The sequence below is a fragment of the Pristis pectinata genome, chromosome 4 (genome assembly GCF_009764475.1).
Source record: "Pristis pectinata isolate sPriPec2 chromosome 4, sPriPec2.1.pri, whole genome shotgun sequence".
Taxonomy (NCBI): Eukaryota; Metazoa; Chordata; class Chondrichthyes; order Rhinopristiformes; family Pristidae; genus Pristis; species Pristis pectinata.
The window spans coordinates 111,204,160-111,225,491 of NC_067408.1; the positions used below are offsets into that span (position 1 = coordinate 111,204,160).

A 21,332-nucleotide genomic window follows, 5' to 3' on the forward strand; every position below is an offset into this window, starting at 1 on the left:
CAGGTGCATGGATAGGAAAGGTTTAGAAGGATATGGGCCAAACGCAAGCAAATGGGACTGGTTCAAGTTGACAACTTGGTCAGCGTGGACAGATTGGCCTAAAGGGCCTTTTCTGTGCTGTATAACTCTGAGTCTAACTTCTGTGAAGCTCAGTTGTAAATTTAGAATTAGATAGGCACTTGGGAGAAGGATCTGCAGAGCTGTGGGGAAAGAGCAGCGGAATGGGATTTCTCTACAAGGAACCAGCAGAGATTGGATGGACCAAGTGGTATCCGGTGCTTTAACAAGTCCACGGTCCTGTGAAGTCCAGAAGGATTTAATCAATGAGTGTGAGAAAGTGGAACACCTCAACACAGGTGAGGCAAATGGCTTTGATGCCTTTAAGGCAAAGCTAGATAAGTTCGTCAGGGAGAAAGGAACAGAAAGATATGTTGACACACAAGAGATCTGCAGATGCTGGAATCTGGAGCAACACACACAAAATGCTGGAGGAACTCAGCAGGTCAGGCAGCAACTATGAAGGGAAATAAACAGTCGACGTTTCGGGCCGAGACCCTTCATCAGGACTGGAAAGGAAGAGGGCAGAAGCCAGAATAAGAAGGTGGGGGGAGGGGGAGGGGTACACGCAGGCAGGGGATAGGTGAGTCCAGGTGAGAGGGGGAAGGTTGGTGGGTGGGGAAGGGGGGGAAGATGTAATAAGCTGAGAGATGATTGGTAGAAGAGGCCGAGGGCCGAAGAAGAAGGAATCCAGTAGGAGAGGGCAGTGGACCATGGAATAAAGGATGGGGGAGGGGAGGAGAGGAGACGGGCAGGTCATCAAGGTGGGGGAAGGGAGCCATGGGAATAAGGGAAGACAAAGGAGTGGGTGGGGGGGAAGAAAAGGAAGGGGAGGGGTTACCGGAATTTAAAGAAATCGATGTTGAGGCCGTCAGGTTGGAGACTCCCAAGGCAGAATATGAGGTGTTGTTCCTCCAACCTGCACCTGGCCTCAATGTGGCAGTAGAGGAGGCCGTGGGTAGACGTCCGTGTGGGAGTGGGATGTGGAATTGAAGTGGGTGGCCACTGGGAGATCCTGGCTGTAGCAGCAGACGTCCAGCATTTTGTGTGGGCTGGGTAGGTTAACTGGCCGCTGTTAATTGCCCTGGTGTGTAGATGAGTGGTGGGAATTTGGGGAGAATAAAATGGATTAGGGTCAAATTAATATAAAATTGGGTGCTTGATGGTTAGCACTGCTTCGAAGAACCTGTTTCCGTTCAGTATCTCTCTGTGACTCTACGGCTTGTCAGAGAAAGGAGCCAAGGCTGTTTATTCTCTTCCTGACAGCTGTCATTCTGGCTTCTAATACAGAGACCACTGTAATCTGCATGCTTTTATACCACACAATTTAGCTTCTACCCACTGGAAAGAAGATGATGCAATTGTGGAAATAGATGATAGCACATCTGGATGTTAAAGGCTGTCAAAGAAAGTGAAGACTTTGTAAGGGAAGGCTTTGAAGTGGTGAGAAGAAAGAATGAGACCTGAGGACAGTAAAGTGACTTGTGACTTCCATGAAGTGAGGGCATGGAGAAGGAGGTTTATTTGGACATTAGGGAAATGAGAAAGGCACTGTCACCACAGGAGAATAACAACACAAAGGCAGTGCGCTGTGCTTTTTAATTAAACCAGCTCCACATTAAAATGCAGCCTGAAATAGAGACTACTTACTCTGCAGGGTGCATTCCAAGAAGTGAAGTGTTGTATCAGAGAGAGAAACAGAGGACAGATTCACAATAATGATTTTTTCCTCAAAAATAAGCGATCATTTTTCAGCCCTCTGCCTGCTGTGAGGGAAAAGAGGAGCTCATCTCCTTTGTGAAATTTAGAATGGTGTTTGGCTTGCATTAAGATCACATCATTATGCATTTGCGTTCAAAGCAGAAGAGCTCCAAGAGGAAAAATAAAGCTCTCTTCACTTAGTCCACATGTCATCGTCAACATTGTGGAAAGTGGATCTAAGTATCTTTTTTTCTGAATTTCAAGATAAGGAGTTTCAGGGCTGGGTAAAGATATCCACTGTCAGCTTTGCAAAGTCCAGCACAGGCTCAGTAAGAGATGAGGCAACATCTCTCCAAGCATCATCAGGTCTGTCTCTAACCTGCTGAGGGAACAATTAAGGCATGTCAGTTCAGAGTCCAGAAGGAAAAAGGGACATTTCCTTCTACACAGATCAAGGCCAACACTGTTCCTTGATAACGCTGAAGAAGCAACCCATCTTATACTAAGGAAATAATTTATACTTAACATAATCAAAGACCCCCATCCACGCCTGACATTCTCTCTTCTTCCCCCCTCCCATCGGGCAGAAGATACAAAAGCCTGAAAGCACGTACCACCAGGCTCAAGGACAGTTTCTATCCCGCTGTTATAAGACTATAGAATGGTCCCCTAGTATGATAAAATGGACTCTTGACCTCACAATCTACCTCGTTATGGCCTTGCACCTTACTGTCTGCCTGCACTGCACTTTCTCTGTAACTGTAACATATATTCTGCATTCTGTTATTGCTTTTCCCTTTTACTGCCTCAGTGAACTGATGTGATGAAATGATCTGTAAACAACATGCAAAACAAAGTTTTTCATTGTACCTCGGTACATGTGACAATAATAAACCAATAAACTTCATTCCCCAGTCCGAGGGACTGCCTAATAAGGAGCGGGAGATGATGTGATATTTAAAGACGGGAAAGACCCAAAACAGTAACTGACTTCTCTTTCCACAGGTGGTACTGGTTGTACTCTTTCCACTGACTGCCTAAGTTCTTCCAGCATTTCTGTTTTTGTTTCAGATTCCTACTTCTGCTTATTCTGTATTTGTTTTCCCTTGTACGACCTTAATACACCGGTGTGATGAAATGAGCTGTATGGATGGCATGCAAAAACTTTTCACGACCTGTGATAATAATAAAACAATTTACCAATTTATACTTGAGAAAGAGAGAGAAAGAGAGTCATACAACACAGAAACAGGCCCTTCAACCCACTGAGTCCTCACTGACCATCAAGATAAGATATTTTTATTAGTCACATGTACATCAAAACACACAGTGAAATGCATCTTTTGCGTGGAGTGTTCTGGGGGCAGCCCCCAAGTGTCGCCACGCTTCCGGTGCTAACGTAGCATGCCCACAACTTCCTAACCTGTATGTCTTTGGAATGTGGGAGGAAACCAGAGCACCCGGAGGAAACCCTCGCAGACATGGGGGGAATGTACAAACTCCTTACAGACAGCGGCTGGAATTGAACCCAGGTCACTGGCACTGTAATAGCGTTACACTAACCGCTAAACTACCGTCTTTGATTATGTTGGCAGATTTCCCAAGGCAGTGGAAAGTGTAGACAGAGTCCATGGAGGGGAGGCTGGTTTTCATGAAAGATTGGGCTGTGTTCACAAATCTCTGCAATTTCTTGTGGTCTTGGGCAGAGCAGTTGCTGTACCAAGCCGTGATGCATCTGGATAGGATGCTTTCTGTGTTGCATCTATTAAAATTGGTGATGATCAATGGGGACATGCTGAATTTCCTTAGCCTTTAGAGGCAATGGTGAGCTTTCTTGGCCACAGCATGTATGTGGTTGGACCAGGACAAGCTATTGGTGATGTTTACTCCTAGGAAGTTGAAGCTCTCAACCACCTCCACCTCAGCACCATTGATACATACAGGGGCATGTATTCCACCCCACTTCCTGAAGCCAATGACCAAGCTCTTTTATTTTGCTGACTTTGAGGGAGAGGTTGTTGTTTTGACATCATGACAATCGGCTCTCTATCTCCTTCCTGTACTCCGTCTTGTCATTGTTTGAGATCTGGTCCACTACAGTGGTGTCATCTGTGAACTCGTGGATGGAGTTAAAACAGAATCTGGTCACTGAGTTGTGAGTCTGTAGGGAGTAGAGTAGGGGGCTGAGGACACAGCCTTGTGAGGTCCCAGTGTTGACGATAATCATGGCGGAGGTGTTGCGGCCTATCCTCACTGATTGAGGTTTGTTGGTCAGACTGCAATCTTAGCTGCTCCTCCATTGATGGCCGTGTACCTTCCTGCCCTGTCCTAACCTCTAAAATTCCCTCTCTCAACCTCTCTGTCTCCCTATCTCTCTCTTCTAATTCCAGAGGCTTCTTAAAATCTCTCTCTTCGATCAAGCTTCTTCACAGCTTCCATAATATGTGCTCGTGTCAAAATTTGTTCAATAACCCTTTTGTGAAACACCTAGAGAGGTTTTCCAATTAAAGACAGAATAGAAATAAGGGCTGATGTTGTTTCAAGATCCTCTGTGACTTATACTTCAAGGTTACATCGTGTGAGGGGATGGTTGAGATGAATGATCGGTTTTAATGATAAAATAGCTGTAACAATCCAAAAGACAGAATGATAACACCATGATTTGTCTTTCTTTAATTGAAGATTACTCCAGCTGTGGACAGTGATTTTGGCAGCTACAACTGCACGGCCAGTAACCAGATAGGAACCAGGTTTCAGGAGTTCACGCTCGTACAAGCTGGTAAGTGACTATTCACCAGCATCCTGTTACATTCTGTTGACAAGACGTGAGGGGAACAGATCAGAAAACAGAGGAACATAAGAAATAAGAGGGGGAACAGACTCTTCAGCCCCTTGAACCTGGTTCAACAAGTCCATGGCTCACCTTCTACCTCAGCACAATTCTCCCATCCCAACCCATGTCCCATAATTGTTCCAATATCTAGAAATCTAGAGTCACAGAGTTATACAACACGGAGACAGGCCCTTCAGCCCAACTCATCCATGCCAACCCAAGGTGCGTACCTGAGCTAGCCCCATTTGCCCACATTTGACCCATATCCCTCTAAACTTTTCCTGTCGTTTAATCTATCCAAATGTCTTTTAAGTATTGTAATTGTACCCACTTCTACTACTTCTGCTGGCAGCTCACTCTATGTACCCACCGTCCTCTGTGTGAAGTAGTTGTCCCTCAGGTCCTCTTTACCCTCTCACCTTAAACTTATGCCCTCTGGTTTTAGACTTCCCTTACCCTGGGGGAAAAGACTGTGACCATCCACCTTAGCTATGCCCCTCTGTTGATCGTTTTTGAATGCAATCAAATAAGACAAGATAAGATATTTAGTTATTAGTCACACGTACATCGAAACACACAGTGAAATGCATCTTTTGCGTAGAGTGTTCTGGGGGCAGCCCACAAATGTCGCCACACTTCCGGCGCCAACATAGCATGCCCACAACTTCCTAACCCGTACGTCTTTGGAATGTGGGAGGAAACCGGAGCACCCGGAGGAAACCCACGCAGACACAGGGAGAACATACAAACTCCTTGCAGACAGTGGCCGGAATTGAACCCGGTTCGCCAGCGCTGTAATTGTGCTAACAGCTACACGACCGTGCCACCCTCACAGTGTTCCAAGGGTAGAGAACGCTAGAGGTTCACTCTTTTCTGAGTTCTATAGGTCTGGAGGGTTATGAACTGGGTGCAGGTAAATGGGACTAGCAGAATACCATTTCAGCACAGACTAGAAGGGCTGAATGGCCTATTTTCTGTGCTGTAGTGTTCTATGGTTCTATGGTTCTAAGAAGTTGCTCCTCGTCACAGTCCTAACCAGACTTATTCCGAGACTGAGGGTCCCTAGTTCTTCATTCTGCAACCAGGGGAAAATCTTTCCCATATCTGCCCTGTCGAGTCCACAAAGTATTTTCTGCATATCAGCACCATCTCTCCTAACCTCTGGAGAATAGAGGTCTAGCCTGCTGAATCTCTCCTCATACACCAGACCTGCCATCCCAGGAAGCTGGTGAATCTTCACCGCTCACTTTCTCTGGCATGTACATCTTTTGTTAAGGAAGGAGACTGGAATTGTACACGACACTCGTGTTGTGACATCAACTGTAATTATAGTAAATCATAGAGCAATACTGCACAGAAGCAGGTCCTTCACCCCACTGAGTTCACATTAGTTATCAAGCACCCTTTCACACTAATTCCATTTGATTCTCCCCAGAATCTGCTCAAGCCCTGTCAGATTCTACCAGTCACCTACACACTTGTGGCAATTAATAAGTGGCCAGTTGACCTGCCAACCTGCACATCTTTGGGATGTGTGAGGAAACTGGAGCATCTGGGAGAAACCCATGAGGTCACAGGGAAAATGTACAAACTCCATGCAGTCGGCACCCAAGGTCAGGATTGAACATCCTCTGGCACAGCGACTCTGCTAGGTGCACCACTGTGCTACTCTTCTTGGTGTTGGTATTGGGTTATTATTGTCACGTGTACCGAGTTACAGTGAAAAGCTTTTGTTTGCGTGCCATCCAGACAGATCATTCCACACATAAGTAAGTACATTGAGGTAGTAAGAAGGAAAACAGAATGCAGAATGTAGTGGTACAGTTTGAGAGAGAGTGCCATGCAGGTAGACAAATGACGTGCAAGGGCCACGATGAGGTAGACTGGGAGATCAAGAGTCCATCTTTAATGTACGAGAGGTCCGTTCAAGATTCTGATAACAGCAGGATAGAAGCTGTCCTTGAGCCTGGTGGTACGTGCTCTCAAGCTTTTGGATCCTCTGCCCAATGGGAGAGTGGAAAAGAGAGAATGACCGGGGTGGGAGGGGTCCTTGATTAGCCTTGAGGAAGCATCCTTGTTTTGAAGGATGCCATCTGAACCATGACGGTCGCGACTTTTAGTTTCTCCCTGTGTCCCCATCACTGTGGAAATGTGACTGTAAGGCCAAACTCATGAAGTGAGGGTGCAGTGGCGTAGTGGTGAAGTTACTGGATTAGTAGCAAAAGGCCTAGACAATTCAACATGACTTCGAATCCCCCAATGACAGGAAGAATTTCAATTCAAGTCATTGAATAAATCTAGGATGAAGAAGCAAGCATCAATAATGGTGATCATGAACTAATGGATTCTCATTAGAAGCCTATTGGTCCTCCACTGTCCTTCTGCCATCCCTACTGTCTGGTCCAACCCAACAATGGGTTTGGCTCAAAGCTGCCTCCACATTTGTCTGTAACTTGGGATGGACAATAAATGCTGACATTGCCAGTGACAGCCACATCCCATGAACAAATAAATATATGAACAATGCCAAATTGCTGGAGGAACTCAGCGGGTCAGGTAGCATCTGTTGGAGGCAAAGGGATGGTCAAGGTTTTGGGTCGGGATTCAGAGGGTCGAGCCAAAACATCAACCGTCCCTTTGCCTCTGCAGATGCTGCCTGACCTGCTCAGTTCTTCTTGCATCTGATTCCAACATCTTGAAGTCTCTTGTGTCTCCAATATAAACAAAAATCCCTCATTTGCCCTTGTTCCCTCCTGTAAGACATCTTGGACCAAGTCTGCTGTCCTGGTGTCCTACATGGCTCAATGACAGGTCCTGCTTTATGTTCTTACTCATTGTTGCCACTGCTTCCCCTTCTCCACCGGCCAATGGTGTATGAGACCTTGTTCTAAGACCCCTACCCTGCCTCCCTCCACAGCTCCTTCCCCATTACCTCCCATCCAATAACTGATGACCAGCTCCCTCTACCTGTAGAGTGAGTGGTCAAATTTTGGTAAATTGGTTTATTATTGTTACACGTACCGAGGTACAGTGAAAAACTTTGTTTTGCATGCCATCTATACAGATCATTTCATCACATCAGTGCATTGAGGTAGTACAAGGGAAAACAATAACAGAACGCAGAATAAAGTGTTACAGTTACAGAGAAAGTGCAGTGCAGGCAGACGGTATAGTGCAAGGCCATAACAAGACAGATTGTGAGGTCAAGAGTCCATTTTATTGTACTAGGTGACCATTCAATAGTTTTATAACAGCGGGATAGAAGCTGTCCTTGAGCCTGCTGGTACATGCTTTCAGGCTTTTGTATCTTCTGCCCGATGGGAGGGGGAAGAAGAGAGAATGTCTGGGGTGGGTGGGGTCTTTGATTATGTTGGCTGCTTTACTGAGGCAGCGAGAGGTATAGACAGAGTCCATGGAGGGGAGGCTGGTTTCTTGATGTGCTGAGCTGTGTCCGTAACTATCTGCAGTTTCTTGTGGTCTCGGGCAGAACGGTTGCCGTAAGCCATGACATATCCGGATAGGATGCTTTCTATGGTGCATTGATAAAAATTGGTGAAGGACGAACATGAGTCCCTATTTGTGCCTGTAAGGCCCATTGTGTTACACAGCCTTGTGCCTTGTGTGAGTTTCATATTGCTGCCCGATCCCGGCACACAAAACCCACGGAGGACCGCATTGGTTCAACAGCCTGGGGAAGTGAACGTCCAGTTAACTCTGGCTGTTTTATTAATGAGGAATGGCTTTTCCCCTGCTTTAGCTGTGGCTCAATAATTACCACCCTTGTATCTGTCCTCACATGTTTGTGACCTTAAAGTCCTCTTCATTACTTGAGCAAGAACTAGGATGACAATCCCATTGCAGCGTTGAGGCAGTGCTACACTGTCATATGATAACTGATCTCTCAGCTGACTGTTAAAGATCATACACCTGGACTGTATAAAGAGCAGAAAGCTTTCCCCTGTATCCAGAGTCCAATATTTAACCCACAAGCACCATCACTAACTCCATTCATTGTCACATTGCTGTTTGAGGGTGCACGCTGTGCGCAAATTAGTTAACATTTTACCTGCATTACAATAGTGGCAACACTTCAGAAGTATTTAATTGTTGTGGATCATTTTGGGACATCCTTTGTGCTTTGAAACAAAAACAGAAAATGCTGGAAACACTCAGCAGGTCAGGCAGCATCTGTGAAGAGAGAAACAGAGTTAGCACCTTGGGTTGGAGAATCTTTGGGTTTTGTTGCTCTTCCTGAAAGGTCATTTTGTTTTTGGTAAAACTAAAGTCCAGATGTCAGACAGTGAGACTGCAAATCAGTTTTAAATTCAAGGTGGAATTTCAAATTCAGACAGGTGAACAAGGCATTGGTAAGGCCACACCTGGAGTATTGTGTACAGTTTTGGTCACCCTGTTATAGGAAAGACTTTTTTAAGCTGGAAAGAGTGCAAAGAAGATTTACTAGAATGATGCCAGGACTCAAGGGCCTGAGTTACAGGGAGAGGTTGGGCAGGCTAGGACTTTACTCCTTGGAGCATAGAAGACTGAGGGGTGACCTTATGGAAGTGTATAAGATCATGAGGGGCATTGATAGGATGAATGCACGCAGTCTTTCTCCCAGGGAAAGGGAATCAAAAACTAGGTGGCATAGGTTTAAAGTGAGAAGGGAAAGATTTAAAACTGGGGGGCAACTTCTTCACACAGAGGATGATGCCATATTTGAAACAAGCTGCCAGAGGAAGTGGTTGAGGCAGGTACATTAACAACATTTAAAAGACATTTGGACAGGTACATGGATAGGAAAGATTTAGAGGGATATGGGGAAACACACATGGGAAAATAGGACTAGCTTAGATGGACATCTTGGTCGGCATGGACGAGTTGGGCTGAAGGGCCTGTTTCTGTGCTGTGTTACCTTATGACTCGATGACTCTATGAGGTGTGTGTGGACAACACTAGAAACTCCCCAAGCTTAAGTCACCTGAAAATGTGTTTCTGTTAATGGTTAACCTAGCGTGATGCCCTTAGCAGGTCTATAAAGCTGGTTGACCAAGTGGCTTTGCTTGCAGACCCTGTGGGCTGAGATTGATAGGATGTCATTATTACGCTGTTCCCCATCAATCTCCTTAATGTGTTCCTTCCCTGCTGAAGCAGAGTAGAGCCAATCTGAGGGCTAACAATAACCAAAAGGCTATTCTCTGTTTCCATCATAAAAAATGTTCAAGGGAGCACTTTTTAGTTAATAAGGTCAAGGTCGCTCAGACTTAAACTAATTTGAGAGAGACAACAATGTTTTTAGGGAACTTTGCCGCAGTGATTTTCACAGAAGAAGGACACTTATCATAATGACTCTGTTTTAATTAGTAATTTCTCCATTGTAGGCTTGTTCATGGGGCGTTGGAGGTTATGCCTTTTCAATAGCAATAGAGGTATAATTTTGTCACCATAGTATGTTACATCATGGGAAATATTCAGACTTCAGCTGACATGTAACAGTTATGCCACACATGCTGGACAGCAAGTATCTCAGCAAAAGAGAGACTAACCACCTACCCTCGTCACCAATGATCTGGGGGTCACCATAGATTAACTGGAGAGGCCATATGAATACTGTAGCTGAAAGAGCAGGTCAGAGGCTGGGTGTGGTATTGGTATTGGCATTGGTATGGGTTTATTATTGTCACTTGTACCGAGGTACAGTAAAGAACTTGTCTTGCATACCGATCGTACAGGTCAATTCATTACACAGTGCAGTTACATTGGGTTAGTGCAGAGTTCATAGATGTAGTACAGGTAAAAACAATAACAGTACAGAGAAAGTGCAGTGTAATAAGCTGCAAGGTCACAATAAGGTAGATCGTGAGGTCAGAGTCCATCTCATCGTATAAGGGAAGCATTCAATAGTCTTATCACAGTGGGGTAGAAGCTGTCCTTAAGTCTGGTGGTACGTGCCCTCAGGCTCCTGTATCTTCTACCCGATGGAAGGGGAGAGAAGAGAGAATGACCCAGGTGGGTGGGGTCTTCGATTATGCTGGCTGCTTCACCAAGACAGCGAGGTTCCTGGCATCGAGTAACTTCTCTCTTGACAGTTCAAGGCAGTTCCACCATCTACAATGCACAAGTCAGGAGTATGATGAAATAATCTCCACTTGCCATCATGAATGCAGCTCCAAACAACTCTCAAGAAGCTTGACACTCAAGAAGCAGCCCACTTGACTGGCACCCCCTCCACCACCCCCAGCGCCATTCCCTCTTCATCCCTTCTTTACCTTCCATGCTCTCGGGAGAACAACCCCAGCTTCTCCACTCTCTCCAGTCCAAAGTCTCTCATCCCTCACACTCCCAGAGACCCAGGTTCAATCCTGACCTCCGGTGCTGTGTGTGTGGAGTCTGCAAATTCTCCCCGTGTCTGCGTGGGTTTCCTCAGGGTGCTCCGATTGCCTCCCACATCCCAAAGTCGTGCATGTTGGCAGGTTAAATGGCTGCTGGAAATTGTCCCTAGTGTGTATGTGAGTGGTAGAATCTGGGGGGTGGGAGGAGTTGATGGGACTGTGGGGAGAATAGGTTACAGGGAAAATTAGTGGGAGGGAAGATGCAATTGCTCTGTTGCTCAGCATTGACTCGATGGGCAGAAATGACCTCCTTCTATGTTGCATGGAAATATGGGCTACCAAGACGAACACCCCCCACCCACCCTCCCACCAGCTACCACAGCCTTACCAGTCACCAGTAGCCAACCTTTGCCCCAACCCCTTCTATTCATTGATTGGCTGCAAGCCCACTTATGATCCATGACCTTTCCTCAAGCCCATTCCCTTCCACAAGGAGTGGATAAGGTGGATTGTCACAGTCTTTTCCCAGGGTAGGGGAGTCCAAAACATGAGGAGACAGGTTTAAGGTGAGAGGGGAAAGAATTCAAGGGGACCTGAGGGGCAAGTTTTTCACACAGAGGGTGGTGGGTATGTGGAACAAACTGCCAGATGAGGTGGTAGAGGCCGGTACAATTACAATGTTTAAAAGACATTTGAGCAGGTACATAGATAGGAAGGTTTAGAAGGATATGGGACAAACACAGGCAGATAGCACAGATAGACACCTTGGTCAATGCAGATGAGTTGGGCTGAAGGGCCTGTTTCCGTGCTGTATAACTCTATGACTATGACCCTAAACCCTAACACTCCTCCCAAACCTCCTTTGTATGCTCACTGTTGAGACTCAGAGTGAGCAAGGACTCTTCAATGGCATGTTGCCTTCTGCCTCGTCCATTTACAAATTTCCCAAAATATTCACTGGTCCATCACAAAGTACCTGCCCTGTCATAACAAGAGACTAACCAGTTTCCAGACATTAAAGTTTTACATAGTGTTATACTCAGTCCAAACAATCCATGTTACTGCCCTTCCTCCTCCAACGTTACATGATTAACCCTCTCTTCCTTGGGTGTGAACTTGGCTTTCCCTTGACGGCTTTGGCTATTTGCCCCAACCACTCAGTGCAGTGGCCAGTTACACGGCCTCACCACTCTCTGAGTAAAGGTACTTCACCTTAATTGCCAATGAATTCCTGATGAAGGTTTACAATATTCTGTAAGGGACACTTCTAATGTTGTCAATACTTCTGTGACCATCTGTTAACCTTTTCGTTTATTGGTGGATTTAGATTTGCTCTTTCCCCACTCTCTATCATATCAAAATCATCCATGAGCATCTATCAGGCTACTCCTCAATTGTCTCTTCGAGGGAAGTTCCTCAATTTTACTCTCTGTTTAAAAGCCAAAGATCCCAAATGACTTTTACAAGAGTCTTTGTTGTGCCACCTTCAAAGATCAATGTGCCAATACCACTTTGCTTCTCTGTTCACTTTCAAATTGTCCCATTCAGCTTGTCTTGAATTAAAAATGAATTTCCAGGTAAAAACCAACTTGAACTTCCCAATAAAGCATCATATGTCTGTGCTGATTCATGGACTCCACAAGACGTCAGTACCTCAAGTGCGATCTAAATTGCCTTTGACAGTAGGGGATTGAAACATCTCAGCTCGATCCAAGTTGCTTATGTCCACTCTCAGTTGGAGTCTGATGTCAATTTTGTCCTTGTAACTTTTGAAGTGTTTCTGACTGGATTCCTCAGACAAGAACTCCAACTCCTGATGGAGGGTTTCGACCTGAAATGTCGACATTTCCTTTCCCCCCACAGATACTGCTTGACCCACTGAGTTCCTCCAGCAGATTGTCTGTTGCTCCAGATTCCAGCATCTGCAGTCTCTTGTGTCTCCAGCTCCTGTTCCTCACAGACCAACATTTCAGCCTTGGACCTGACTCCTACCACCATGCCATTGGTCAAAATAAGCTCTCAAAATCAGAATAAGATTTATTATCACGTAGTTAGATGACATGAAATTTGTTGTTTTGAGGTAGCAGTACAGTGTAAATAAATAAAATTACGATAAATTACAAAAATAAATAGAGTGCAAAAGAAAGGAATAATGAGGTAGTGTTCATGGGTTCATGGACCATTCACGTCGCCTTCTTGAGGCACCACCTCTTGAAGATGTCAGTGGTAGGGAGTCTCTCTGTCTTGGAGTCAGGATCAGGCAGTAAAAATGCTCCAGTGAGGCCTAATTGTTGACTTTTCCCTGTTTCTTGCAACAAGATCCTGAGGCAAATGCTGGAAACATTCAACAGGTCAGGCAGCATCTGTGGAGATTAAAACAGAGATAATGTTTCACATCAAAGACCTTTTATTATTACGGAGATCATTCTTACTCCCAGGAATGGGTTAGTTCTGGCGAAGGGTCTCGGACCTGAAACATTAACTCCAGTTCTCTTTCCACAGACGCTGCCTGACCTGCTGAGTGTTTCCAACATTTTCTGCTTTATTTCAGATTCCCAGCATCTGCAATTTTTTTTTAACTTACATTTCGTGAAGTAAATGTTATCAGGGAGCTGAAGAACCTGGAGTTGTTCTTAAAGCAGACTAGAGAGAGCTGTTCAAAATTAAGAAGCCATTTGAATGAGGAAATAATTCTACTACTGGTGGAGAGTTCAGTAGGTGGGAAACAATTCTTTGTAGCAGTGAGTTGTGATTGGAATTCGAAGTCAAGGTCAAAGTAAAAGTCGAGTTTATTGTTATATGCACATGTACGCACAGGTGCAATGGAAGCAGTATCAGAGGCTTACCATCAGTTATGCAACATTCACAGGAATAACGTAAAATATATATATATTATACAAAAATTATACAAAAAAGAACACAGAACAAAAAAAAGCCCATTGTAGTGAAAAGCGGTCATGGTGTTGCTATTCTGAGGTGGTGATTAGGGTTGTGCAGGTTGGTTCAAGAACTGAATGGTTGAAACAGAAGTAGCTGTTCTTGGACGTGGTGGTGCGGGACTTCAGGCTTCTGTACCTCCTGCCCGATGGTGGCTGCGAGAAGATGACACGGCCTAGATGGTGGGGATCTTTGATGATAGTTGTTGCCTTCTTGAGGCAGCATCTCCTGTGGATTCTACCGATGGTGGGGAGGGATGTGCTCGTGATGGACTGGGTTGAGTCCACTACTCTCTGCAGCTTCTTACGTTCCTGAGTATTCAAATTGCTGTACCAGACCACGATTCAATGACCTGAAAGGGCAGTGGAAGCAGATCCAATGAGAACTTTCAAAAGGAACTGGATGGACAGTTGAAGGAGAAAGGATATGCAGAACTCTAGGGAAAGAAGAGCGGACCAGGGCAAAATTGAAGTGGGGGAACACAGAAGTTGAGATGTTTTGGAGGGTTGAAGCACTGGATGAGTTTAAGGTTAGTTTGGGCCTAAACTCCACCAAAAAGCTGGTACAAACATTATGAGCTAAATAGGCTTCTGTGGTGTATCACCCTTTGATTCTGTGATTGTGGAAGGGTTTCAGGGGGATTGGCAAACTAACAGGTTATGACTTAAATACCTCTATGGCCACCATACAAAAATTACAGAGAATAATTACAGAGAACGTGGTCGGCATGGACTCGTTGGGCCAAAGGGCCTGTGTCTGTGCTATATTGTTCTATGACTCTGTGATACCCCTGGAAAGCAGAGACCAGAGCTCGAGTTTACAATTACAGATAGACGTACAGAGTCCAGCGGGTGTAGGAAACACCATCCTTTCAACAACAGTAACATACATTTATATAACACTTTAAAATAGCAAGGTTTCCCAAATCTCTTCTCAGGACCAAGAACAAACCACATTGGAGATAGGAGAACAGATAACGGAAAATGTTAGGTTTTAGGAAGTATCTTAAAAGGGAGAGGTTCAGGGAGGGAATTCCAGAGTTTATATGTGTTGGTAGGTTAATTGGACACTGTGAATTACCTCTAGTCTAGGTAAGTAGCCAAAGTCTTTTCTCCAGGGTAGTGGAGTCCAAAACTAGAGGGCACAGGCTTAAATTAAGAGGGGAAAGATTTAAAAGGGATCTGAGGAGCAAGTTTTTTACACAGAGCGTGGTGAGTATATGGAATGAGCTGCCAGAGGAAGTGGTAGACATGGGTACAATTATGACATTTAAAAGGCATTTAGACAGGTACTTGGATAGGAAAGGTTGAGAGGGATATGGGCCAAATGCAGGCAAATGGTTCTAGCTTAGTTAGGTAACTTGGTCGGCGTGGATGAGTTGGGTCAAAGAGCCTGTCTCCGTGCTGTATAGCTCTATGATGCTAAGAATCAATGGGGATTTGATAAGATAAGATCAGATATCTTTATTAGTCACATGTACATCAAAACACACAGTGAAATGCATCTTTTGTGTAGAGTGTTCTGGGGGCAGCCCACAAGTGTCGCCACGCTTCCGGCACCAACGTAGCATGCCCACAACTTCCTAACCCGTACGTCTTTGAAATGTGGGAGGAAACCGGAGCAACTGGAGGAAACCCACACAGCCACGGGGAGAACGTACAAACTCCTTACAGACAGCAGCCAGAATTGATCCCGTGTGAGAGGGAATAAATTGCAGAAATGCGGGGAAATAAAGAGTGGGGGAATGACATTGTTCTGCTGGGAGCAGGCAAGAGCCCGAGGGAGTGAATGGCCTTGTTCTATGTTGTATTAAATAATTAAGGGCCCAGGCCACTGAAGGCACAACCGCCAATGGTAGATTCATTAAACTGGCAACAACCAGGGCCCCAGAAAGAGAGGAGTGCAGATACACTTTAGAACTAAAGGACAGGGAGTGGGAGAGGCATGGAGGGATTTGGAAGTGAAGACTGAGAATTTTAACAATAAGGTATTGTATAACTGGGAGTCATAGAGAGGTCAGAAAATGAAAGGCAACAGTGAGTTCAGAGGTCAGTGAATACATGAGTTCAGGGATGCAAGGTGACTGGATCTTTGGTGCAATAAAATATGGGAAACAGAAATCTGGGTGAGTTGTGGCAGAGGGTAGAACAAGGGACACTGGTAAATTGGTAAATTGGTTTATTGTTGTCATATGTACCGAGGTACAGTCAAAAATTTGTCTTGCATACCATCCATACGGATCATTTCATTACACAGTGCATTGAGTTAGTTCAAGGTAAAAACAATAGCAGAATGCAGAATGAAGTGTCACAGTTACAGAGAAAGTGCAGTGCAGGCAGACAATAAGGTGCAAGGCCATAATGAGGTAGATTGTGAGGTCAAGAGTCCATCTTATCATACTAGGGGATTGTTCAATAGTCATAGCAGCAGGATAGAAGCTGTCCTTGAGCCTGGTGGTACGTGCTTTCAGGCTTTTGTATCTTCTGCCCAATGGGAGAGGGGAGAAGAGAGAATCTCCAGAGTGGATGGGGCCTTTGACTATGCTGGCTGCTTTACCAAAACAGCGAGGAGTTCAGACAGAGTCCATGGATGGGAGGCTGGTTCCCGCGATGTGCTGAGCTGTGTCCACAACTCTCTGCAGTTTATTGCATCATGGGCAGAGCAGTTGCCATACCAAGCCGTGACGTACTGGCAAGTAATACCCGGTGGTGACCAAGGCACAGATGAGGGTTTCAACAGCAACTGAGTTAAGGCAAGGGGCAAATGGCCAATATTATAGAGGTGGACATAACACCTGGGTTGCAAGGAGTGTTGTTGACCATTAGAACATTATCAACCAGAAGGGTTCAGTTGCTGATTTGTAGAACTCTGTAAAAATATCCTTGATACTGGAATAACATGCAACAGCTAACAGGAGCAAACTGCCCTGTTTTATGTGACGTGCACTGTACATTCCAGCTAACTCATTACTCAGTAACCTGCCTGCATGAACTCCCCACCAGGAAACCTAACATTTAGAATTCTGCCATGCGAAACCCATCTACTGCCAGAAAAATTGCATCATGCTTCACAATGAGATTACTTTTGAATTCCTCAGAGCTGATACATTTCCTGGACAGTTATTTTATGGCATTTAAGTCACAGCAGACTTGCTTAAAAATAAGAAGTAAAGAATCTCAGTAAGTTCTCTTGAGTACAGGTAGCCAGTGATAAAATAGCATTAAGCTAACACTGTACCGATTCATGTGTCTGGTAAATTCTCCAGGCAGCAGCAGTGTAAATTACCTTTGGTGACTGGTGTTAGAAATGGCCCATCCAAACTGGTCTCTCAGACACTTACACTAGCTTGTGTTTGACTGACTGCAGGACCAGATGGTCACTGTTCTCAGTGGTTCATTGTCTCTCATCTGCGCAGTTGGACCAATTATCTTCAGGCTCCATCCTTTCTGCTTGGGCCAGAGATGAAACTTTAACAGAGATCAGAAATAGGGGGCATCGATTGAAGTTAATCGGTAGAAGGAAAATTATTTCGGTCAACGAACGCTGGAGGTCTGGAACTCACTGCCTGAAGAGGGTGGTGAGAGCAGAATTAGTCATTGGTAATTAGTTTATTATTGTCAATTTACTGAGGTACAATGAAAAACTATTTTGCATGCCATCCCAACAGATCATTGTACATTGAGGTAGTACAAAAGGAAAAGCAATAACAGAATGCAGAATAAAGCATTATAGTTACAGAGAAAGTGCAGTGCAGGCAGACAATAATGTGCAAGGCCATGATGAGGTAGACGGAGAGAAATTCAAGCAATTAGATAAATCTGGAAACAAAAAGATAGCATCAATAATGAAAGAAAAAACATGAAACTACAGGGTTGTCATAAAAATCTGGTTGAGTAATGTCCTTCAGAGAAGAAAATCCGCCCTTTTTACCCTCCCTGACATATAGGTGACTCCAACCCCACCAATGTGATTAATTCTTTAATGCTGACTCAGCTCAGAGTAAGTCGGCATGGATAGTAAAGGCTGCCAACAATGTCCACATCCTGAGAATAAGTAAAAATGGTAACCCAGAGTTTGAAGAGTGACGCAGGTCCAGAGACCCTGGTTCGATCCTGACATCGGGTGCTGTCTGTGTTGAGTTTACACTTTCTCCCCATGACCACATGGATGTTCTGGTTTCCCCACACATTCCAAAGACGAGCTGATAGATTAATTGGCCACTGTAATTTCTCCCTAGTTTTACTGCTGTAGGTGGTGTGTATGGGCAAAAAGGTCAGCATGGATGTAGTGAGCTGAATGCCTGTTTCTGTGCTGTACAACTCTATGACTCTAAGAATCAAAGGGGAATTGATGGACATGTGAGAGAGAATAACGTAACAGGGGTAGAGGCTAATAAGGAGAGGGGAATGGGACTGATGGACGTTGTAATAAGTAATTAAGTATAATACTCCTGTGAAGCACGCTGAGATATTTTCCAATGTTAGCGGTGCTCTATAAATAGAAGTTATTGTTGCTGTTCAGGGACTGAATTACCAGGATTTTTTTTTTCTCTCTGTAACTTACTGGACCAAATGATGAAGTCCATGCAAAGTGAATAAAACTGTTCTTCCTCCACCATAAGACACTGTCTAGATGCGTGGAGGTTATAGAGCGTTCCATTTCTGGAAGTGATGATGATGCCAGTGTTTAGTGTGTGTGAGGCTGACTTCTGTTTTGTTTTCCTGCTGTGAGCCGCCTTAGCCGAGGTTTGGTTAAGGGATAACGAACAATCTGCCGGAGGAACTCAGCGGGCCGAGCAGCATCTGTTGGGGGAAGGGAACTGTCGACATTACCGGTCGAAACTCTGCATCAGGACGTTTAAACCCAAAACGTCGACAATTCCTTTCTCCCACAGGTCTGCTGTGTATAAAGTCATGAGGGGCATAGACAGGGTGAATGCACACAGTCTTTTCCCAGGGCTGTGGAATCAAGAACTAGAGGGCATAGATTTAAGGTGAGAGGTGAAAGATTTAATAGGAACCTGAGGGGCAACTTTTTTACCCAGAGGGTGGTCCGTATATGGAATGAGCTGCCAGAGGAAGTGGTTGAGGCAGGTACAGTAACAACATTTAAAAGGTACTTGGACAGACGTATGGATAGGAAAGGGTTAGAGGGATATGGTTGAAACACAGGCAAATGGGACTATTGGAATCTTGGTCAGCACCATCAAAAATATAGAACATGCAGAACAGGAACAGACAAAACACAATGCCAAATTGAACTAAATCTCTTCTGCCTTCACTCGATCCTTCCATTCCCTGCATATTCATGTGTCTATCTAAAAGCCTCTTAAACACCACTGTCATATCTGCTTCCACCATTCCCCCTGGCAGCCCGTTCCAGACACCCACCACTCTCTGTATAAAAGACTTGCCCCGCACATCTCCCTTAAACTTTCCCCCTTCTCAGCTTAAATGCATGCCCTCTAGTATTTGGCATTTCTAATGACCCTGCCTGACAGACAGCGCCTGAAGTCAGGATCGAACCAGGCTCATTGGATGAGTTGGGCTGATGGCCCTGTTTCCATGCTGTATGACTCTATAACCCACTGAGTTCCTCCAGCATTTTGTTTGTTGCTCCAGATTCCGGCATCTGCAGTCTCTTGTGTCTCCATTTGGTTCAAGGATGGTTTGCAGGATAGGTTACACAGGCAATGAACATGTAAGGAGCTTGCGGACAGAGCACTCCGATCAGCCAGAGCTTTCGGTGCATACTGGTTGACTGGGGAATTGATGTTTCTGTCCTAATAACATGCTGTTGGTAAAAAATGAGAAAAGAAGTGTAATGAAATCATAATGAAATCACTGACATCAATTCTGCTGAAGGTCAATGTGGAGTACAAATGGGGAAGTAATTTTTAAAGTGCCTCATTTCAAGCCCATTCCACACACTCCTTGCAATATTATTTCCACAGTCTATAAATCCTTCTCTCTGTTTTACAAGTACGTCCTGGTGCTCTCGTAAAACTCGTTATTTAAAGAGCTGCACAACAGTTAAAGTCGGACAAAGATGAGAGAGAGATAGGAGGTGTGGGCGAATTACATCAGAACAGAGGAGCTGAAGGTGTTCCGTTGGGAACGGGTTGAATTATGCAAGGATTTTAATTCAGCCATGCAGGATGAAACAGTGAAGGAACATACAAAGGCAATATTGGATAAATAAATGAAAGGGAATGATCGTCAAGGCTACTGACAAGGAGAAAGGAATGAATGAGTAATTGGTTGGCTTTTCAATAAGGCTGGCACAGATAGAACACTACAGCACAGAAAACAGGCCATTCGGCCCTTCTAGTCTGTGCCGAAACTTTATTCTGCTAGTCCCATTGACCTGCACCCAGTCCATAACCCTCCAGACCTCTCCCGTCCATGTAGCTATCCAATTTATTCTTAAAACTTAAGAGTGAGCCCACATTCACCACATTAGGTGGCAGCCCGTTCCACAATCCCACCACTCTCTGAGTGAAGAAGTTCCCCCGAATGTTCCCCCTAAACCTTTCTGAAGGGCCGAATGGTATTTGTTTGACTAGGTAATGCTCTGCTGTAGGAGGGAGAATAATCAATGATTATTCCCTTTGCTCAGTGAATCGATAGCAAGGGGGAAAGTTGGTCCAATGCTTGAATCTGAACAGCATAGGAGGAGGCCAGTCGGCCCACTGAGTTTGTACCAGCTCTCTGCAGAGGATTCTAATCAGTCCTATTCCTCTGCCCTCTTACCATGGCACTACCAGCATTTATTTCCCTTCGAGTATGTATCCAGTCCCTGGTGAAAGCCGCCATTGAACCTCCATCCAGTACATTTTCAGACAGCACGTTCCAGATCATTAACTCTTTGCTACAGAACAAAAAAATATTCCTCATCTCACCCCACCTGTATCTTTTACCAATCACTTTGAATTTGTTTTATTGGTCCTTGACATCTCCACCAAAGGGAGCAGCCCCCCTCTGTTCACCCGCTCGAAATCAGTCATGATCTTGTCCACTTATGTATTAAATGTCCTCTCAAGCTTGTCTGGTCCAATGAGAGCAAGCCCAGCTCCTCCTGTCCATCCTCATAAGTGAACTCCAGAAAGCTTGGATACATCCTAAATCAGTGCCAGAAGCTTTTTAAACACACAACCTTCGTTACCCTGCAGCAGGTAAGGCTGTTAAGGGTACTGCATGTTGTTTGGCTTTGGAGACAATGTGTGAATATAGACAATTTGAAGGATATTACAAATTAAATATAATAACAATTACAGGTGTCACTCGATTTACAAATGTTCCATTTACAAATTTTTGCAATGGTGCAGTTGACTGTATGTGTCCTCAATTTACAAGGATCTGTTCACTATGATAGATATTAGAGCAGGATAAAATGTCAGCACGTCATTGTGGGCCGAAGGGCCTGTACTGTGCTGTAATGTTCTATGTTCTATGATGGACAACGTTAGCAATTGA

The 21,332-nt window shown here is 44.7% G+C and overlaps 1 protein-coding gene across 3 annotated transcripts in view; it reads left to right on the forward strand.

Moving 5' to 3' along the window:
• LOC127569802 (neural cell adhesion molecule 2-like) overlaps positions 1 to 21,332 on the forward strand; it is a 1,233,142-nt gene that overhangs the window by 1,042,430 nt on the left and 169,380 nt on the right. For all 3 annotated transcript variants that reach the window (XM_052014709.1, XM_052014711.1, XM_052014712.1), the window contains exon 11: positions 4,441 to 4,537. In XM_052014709.1, the coding sequence (XP_051870669.1) occupies positions 4,441 to 4,537 (97 nt within the window). The remainder of the gene's footprint in view (positions 1 to 4,440; positions 4,538 to 21,332) is intronic.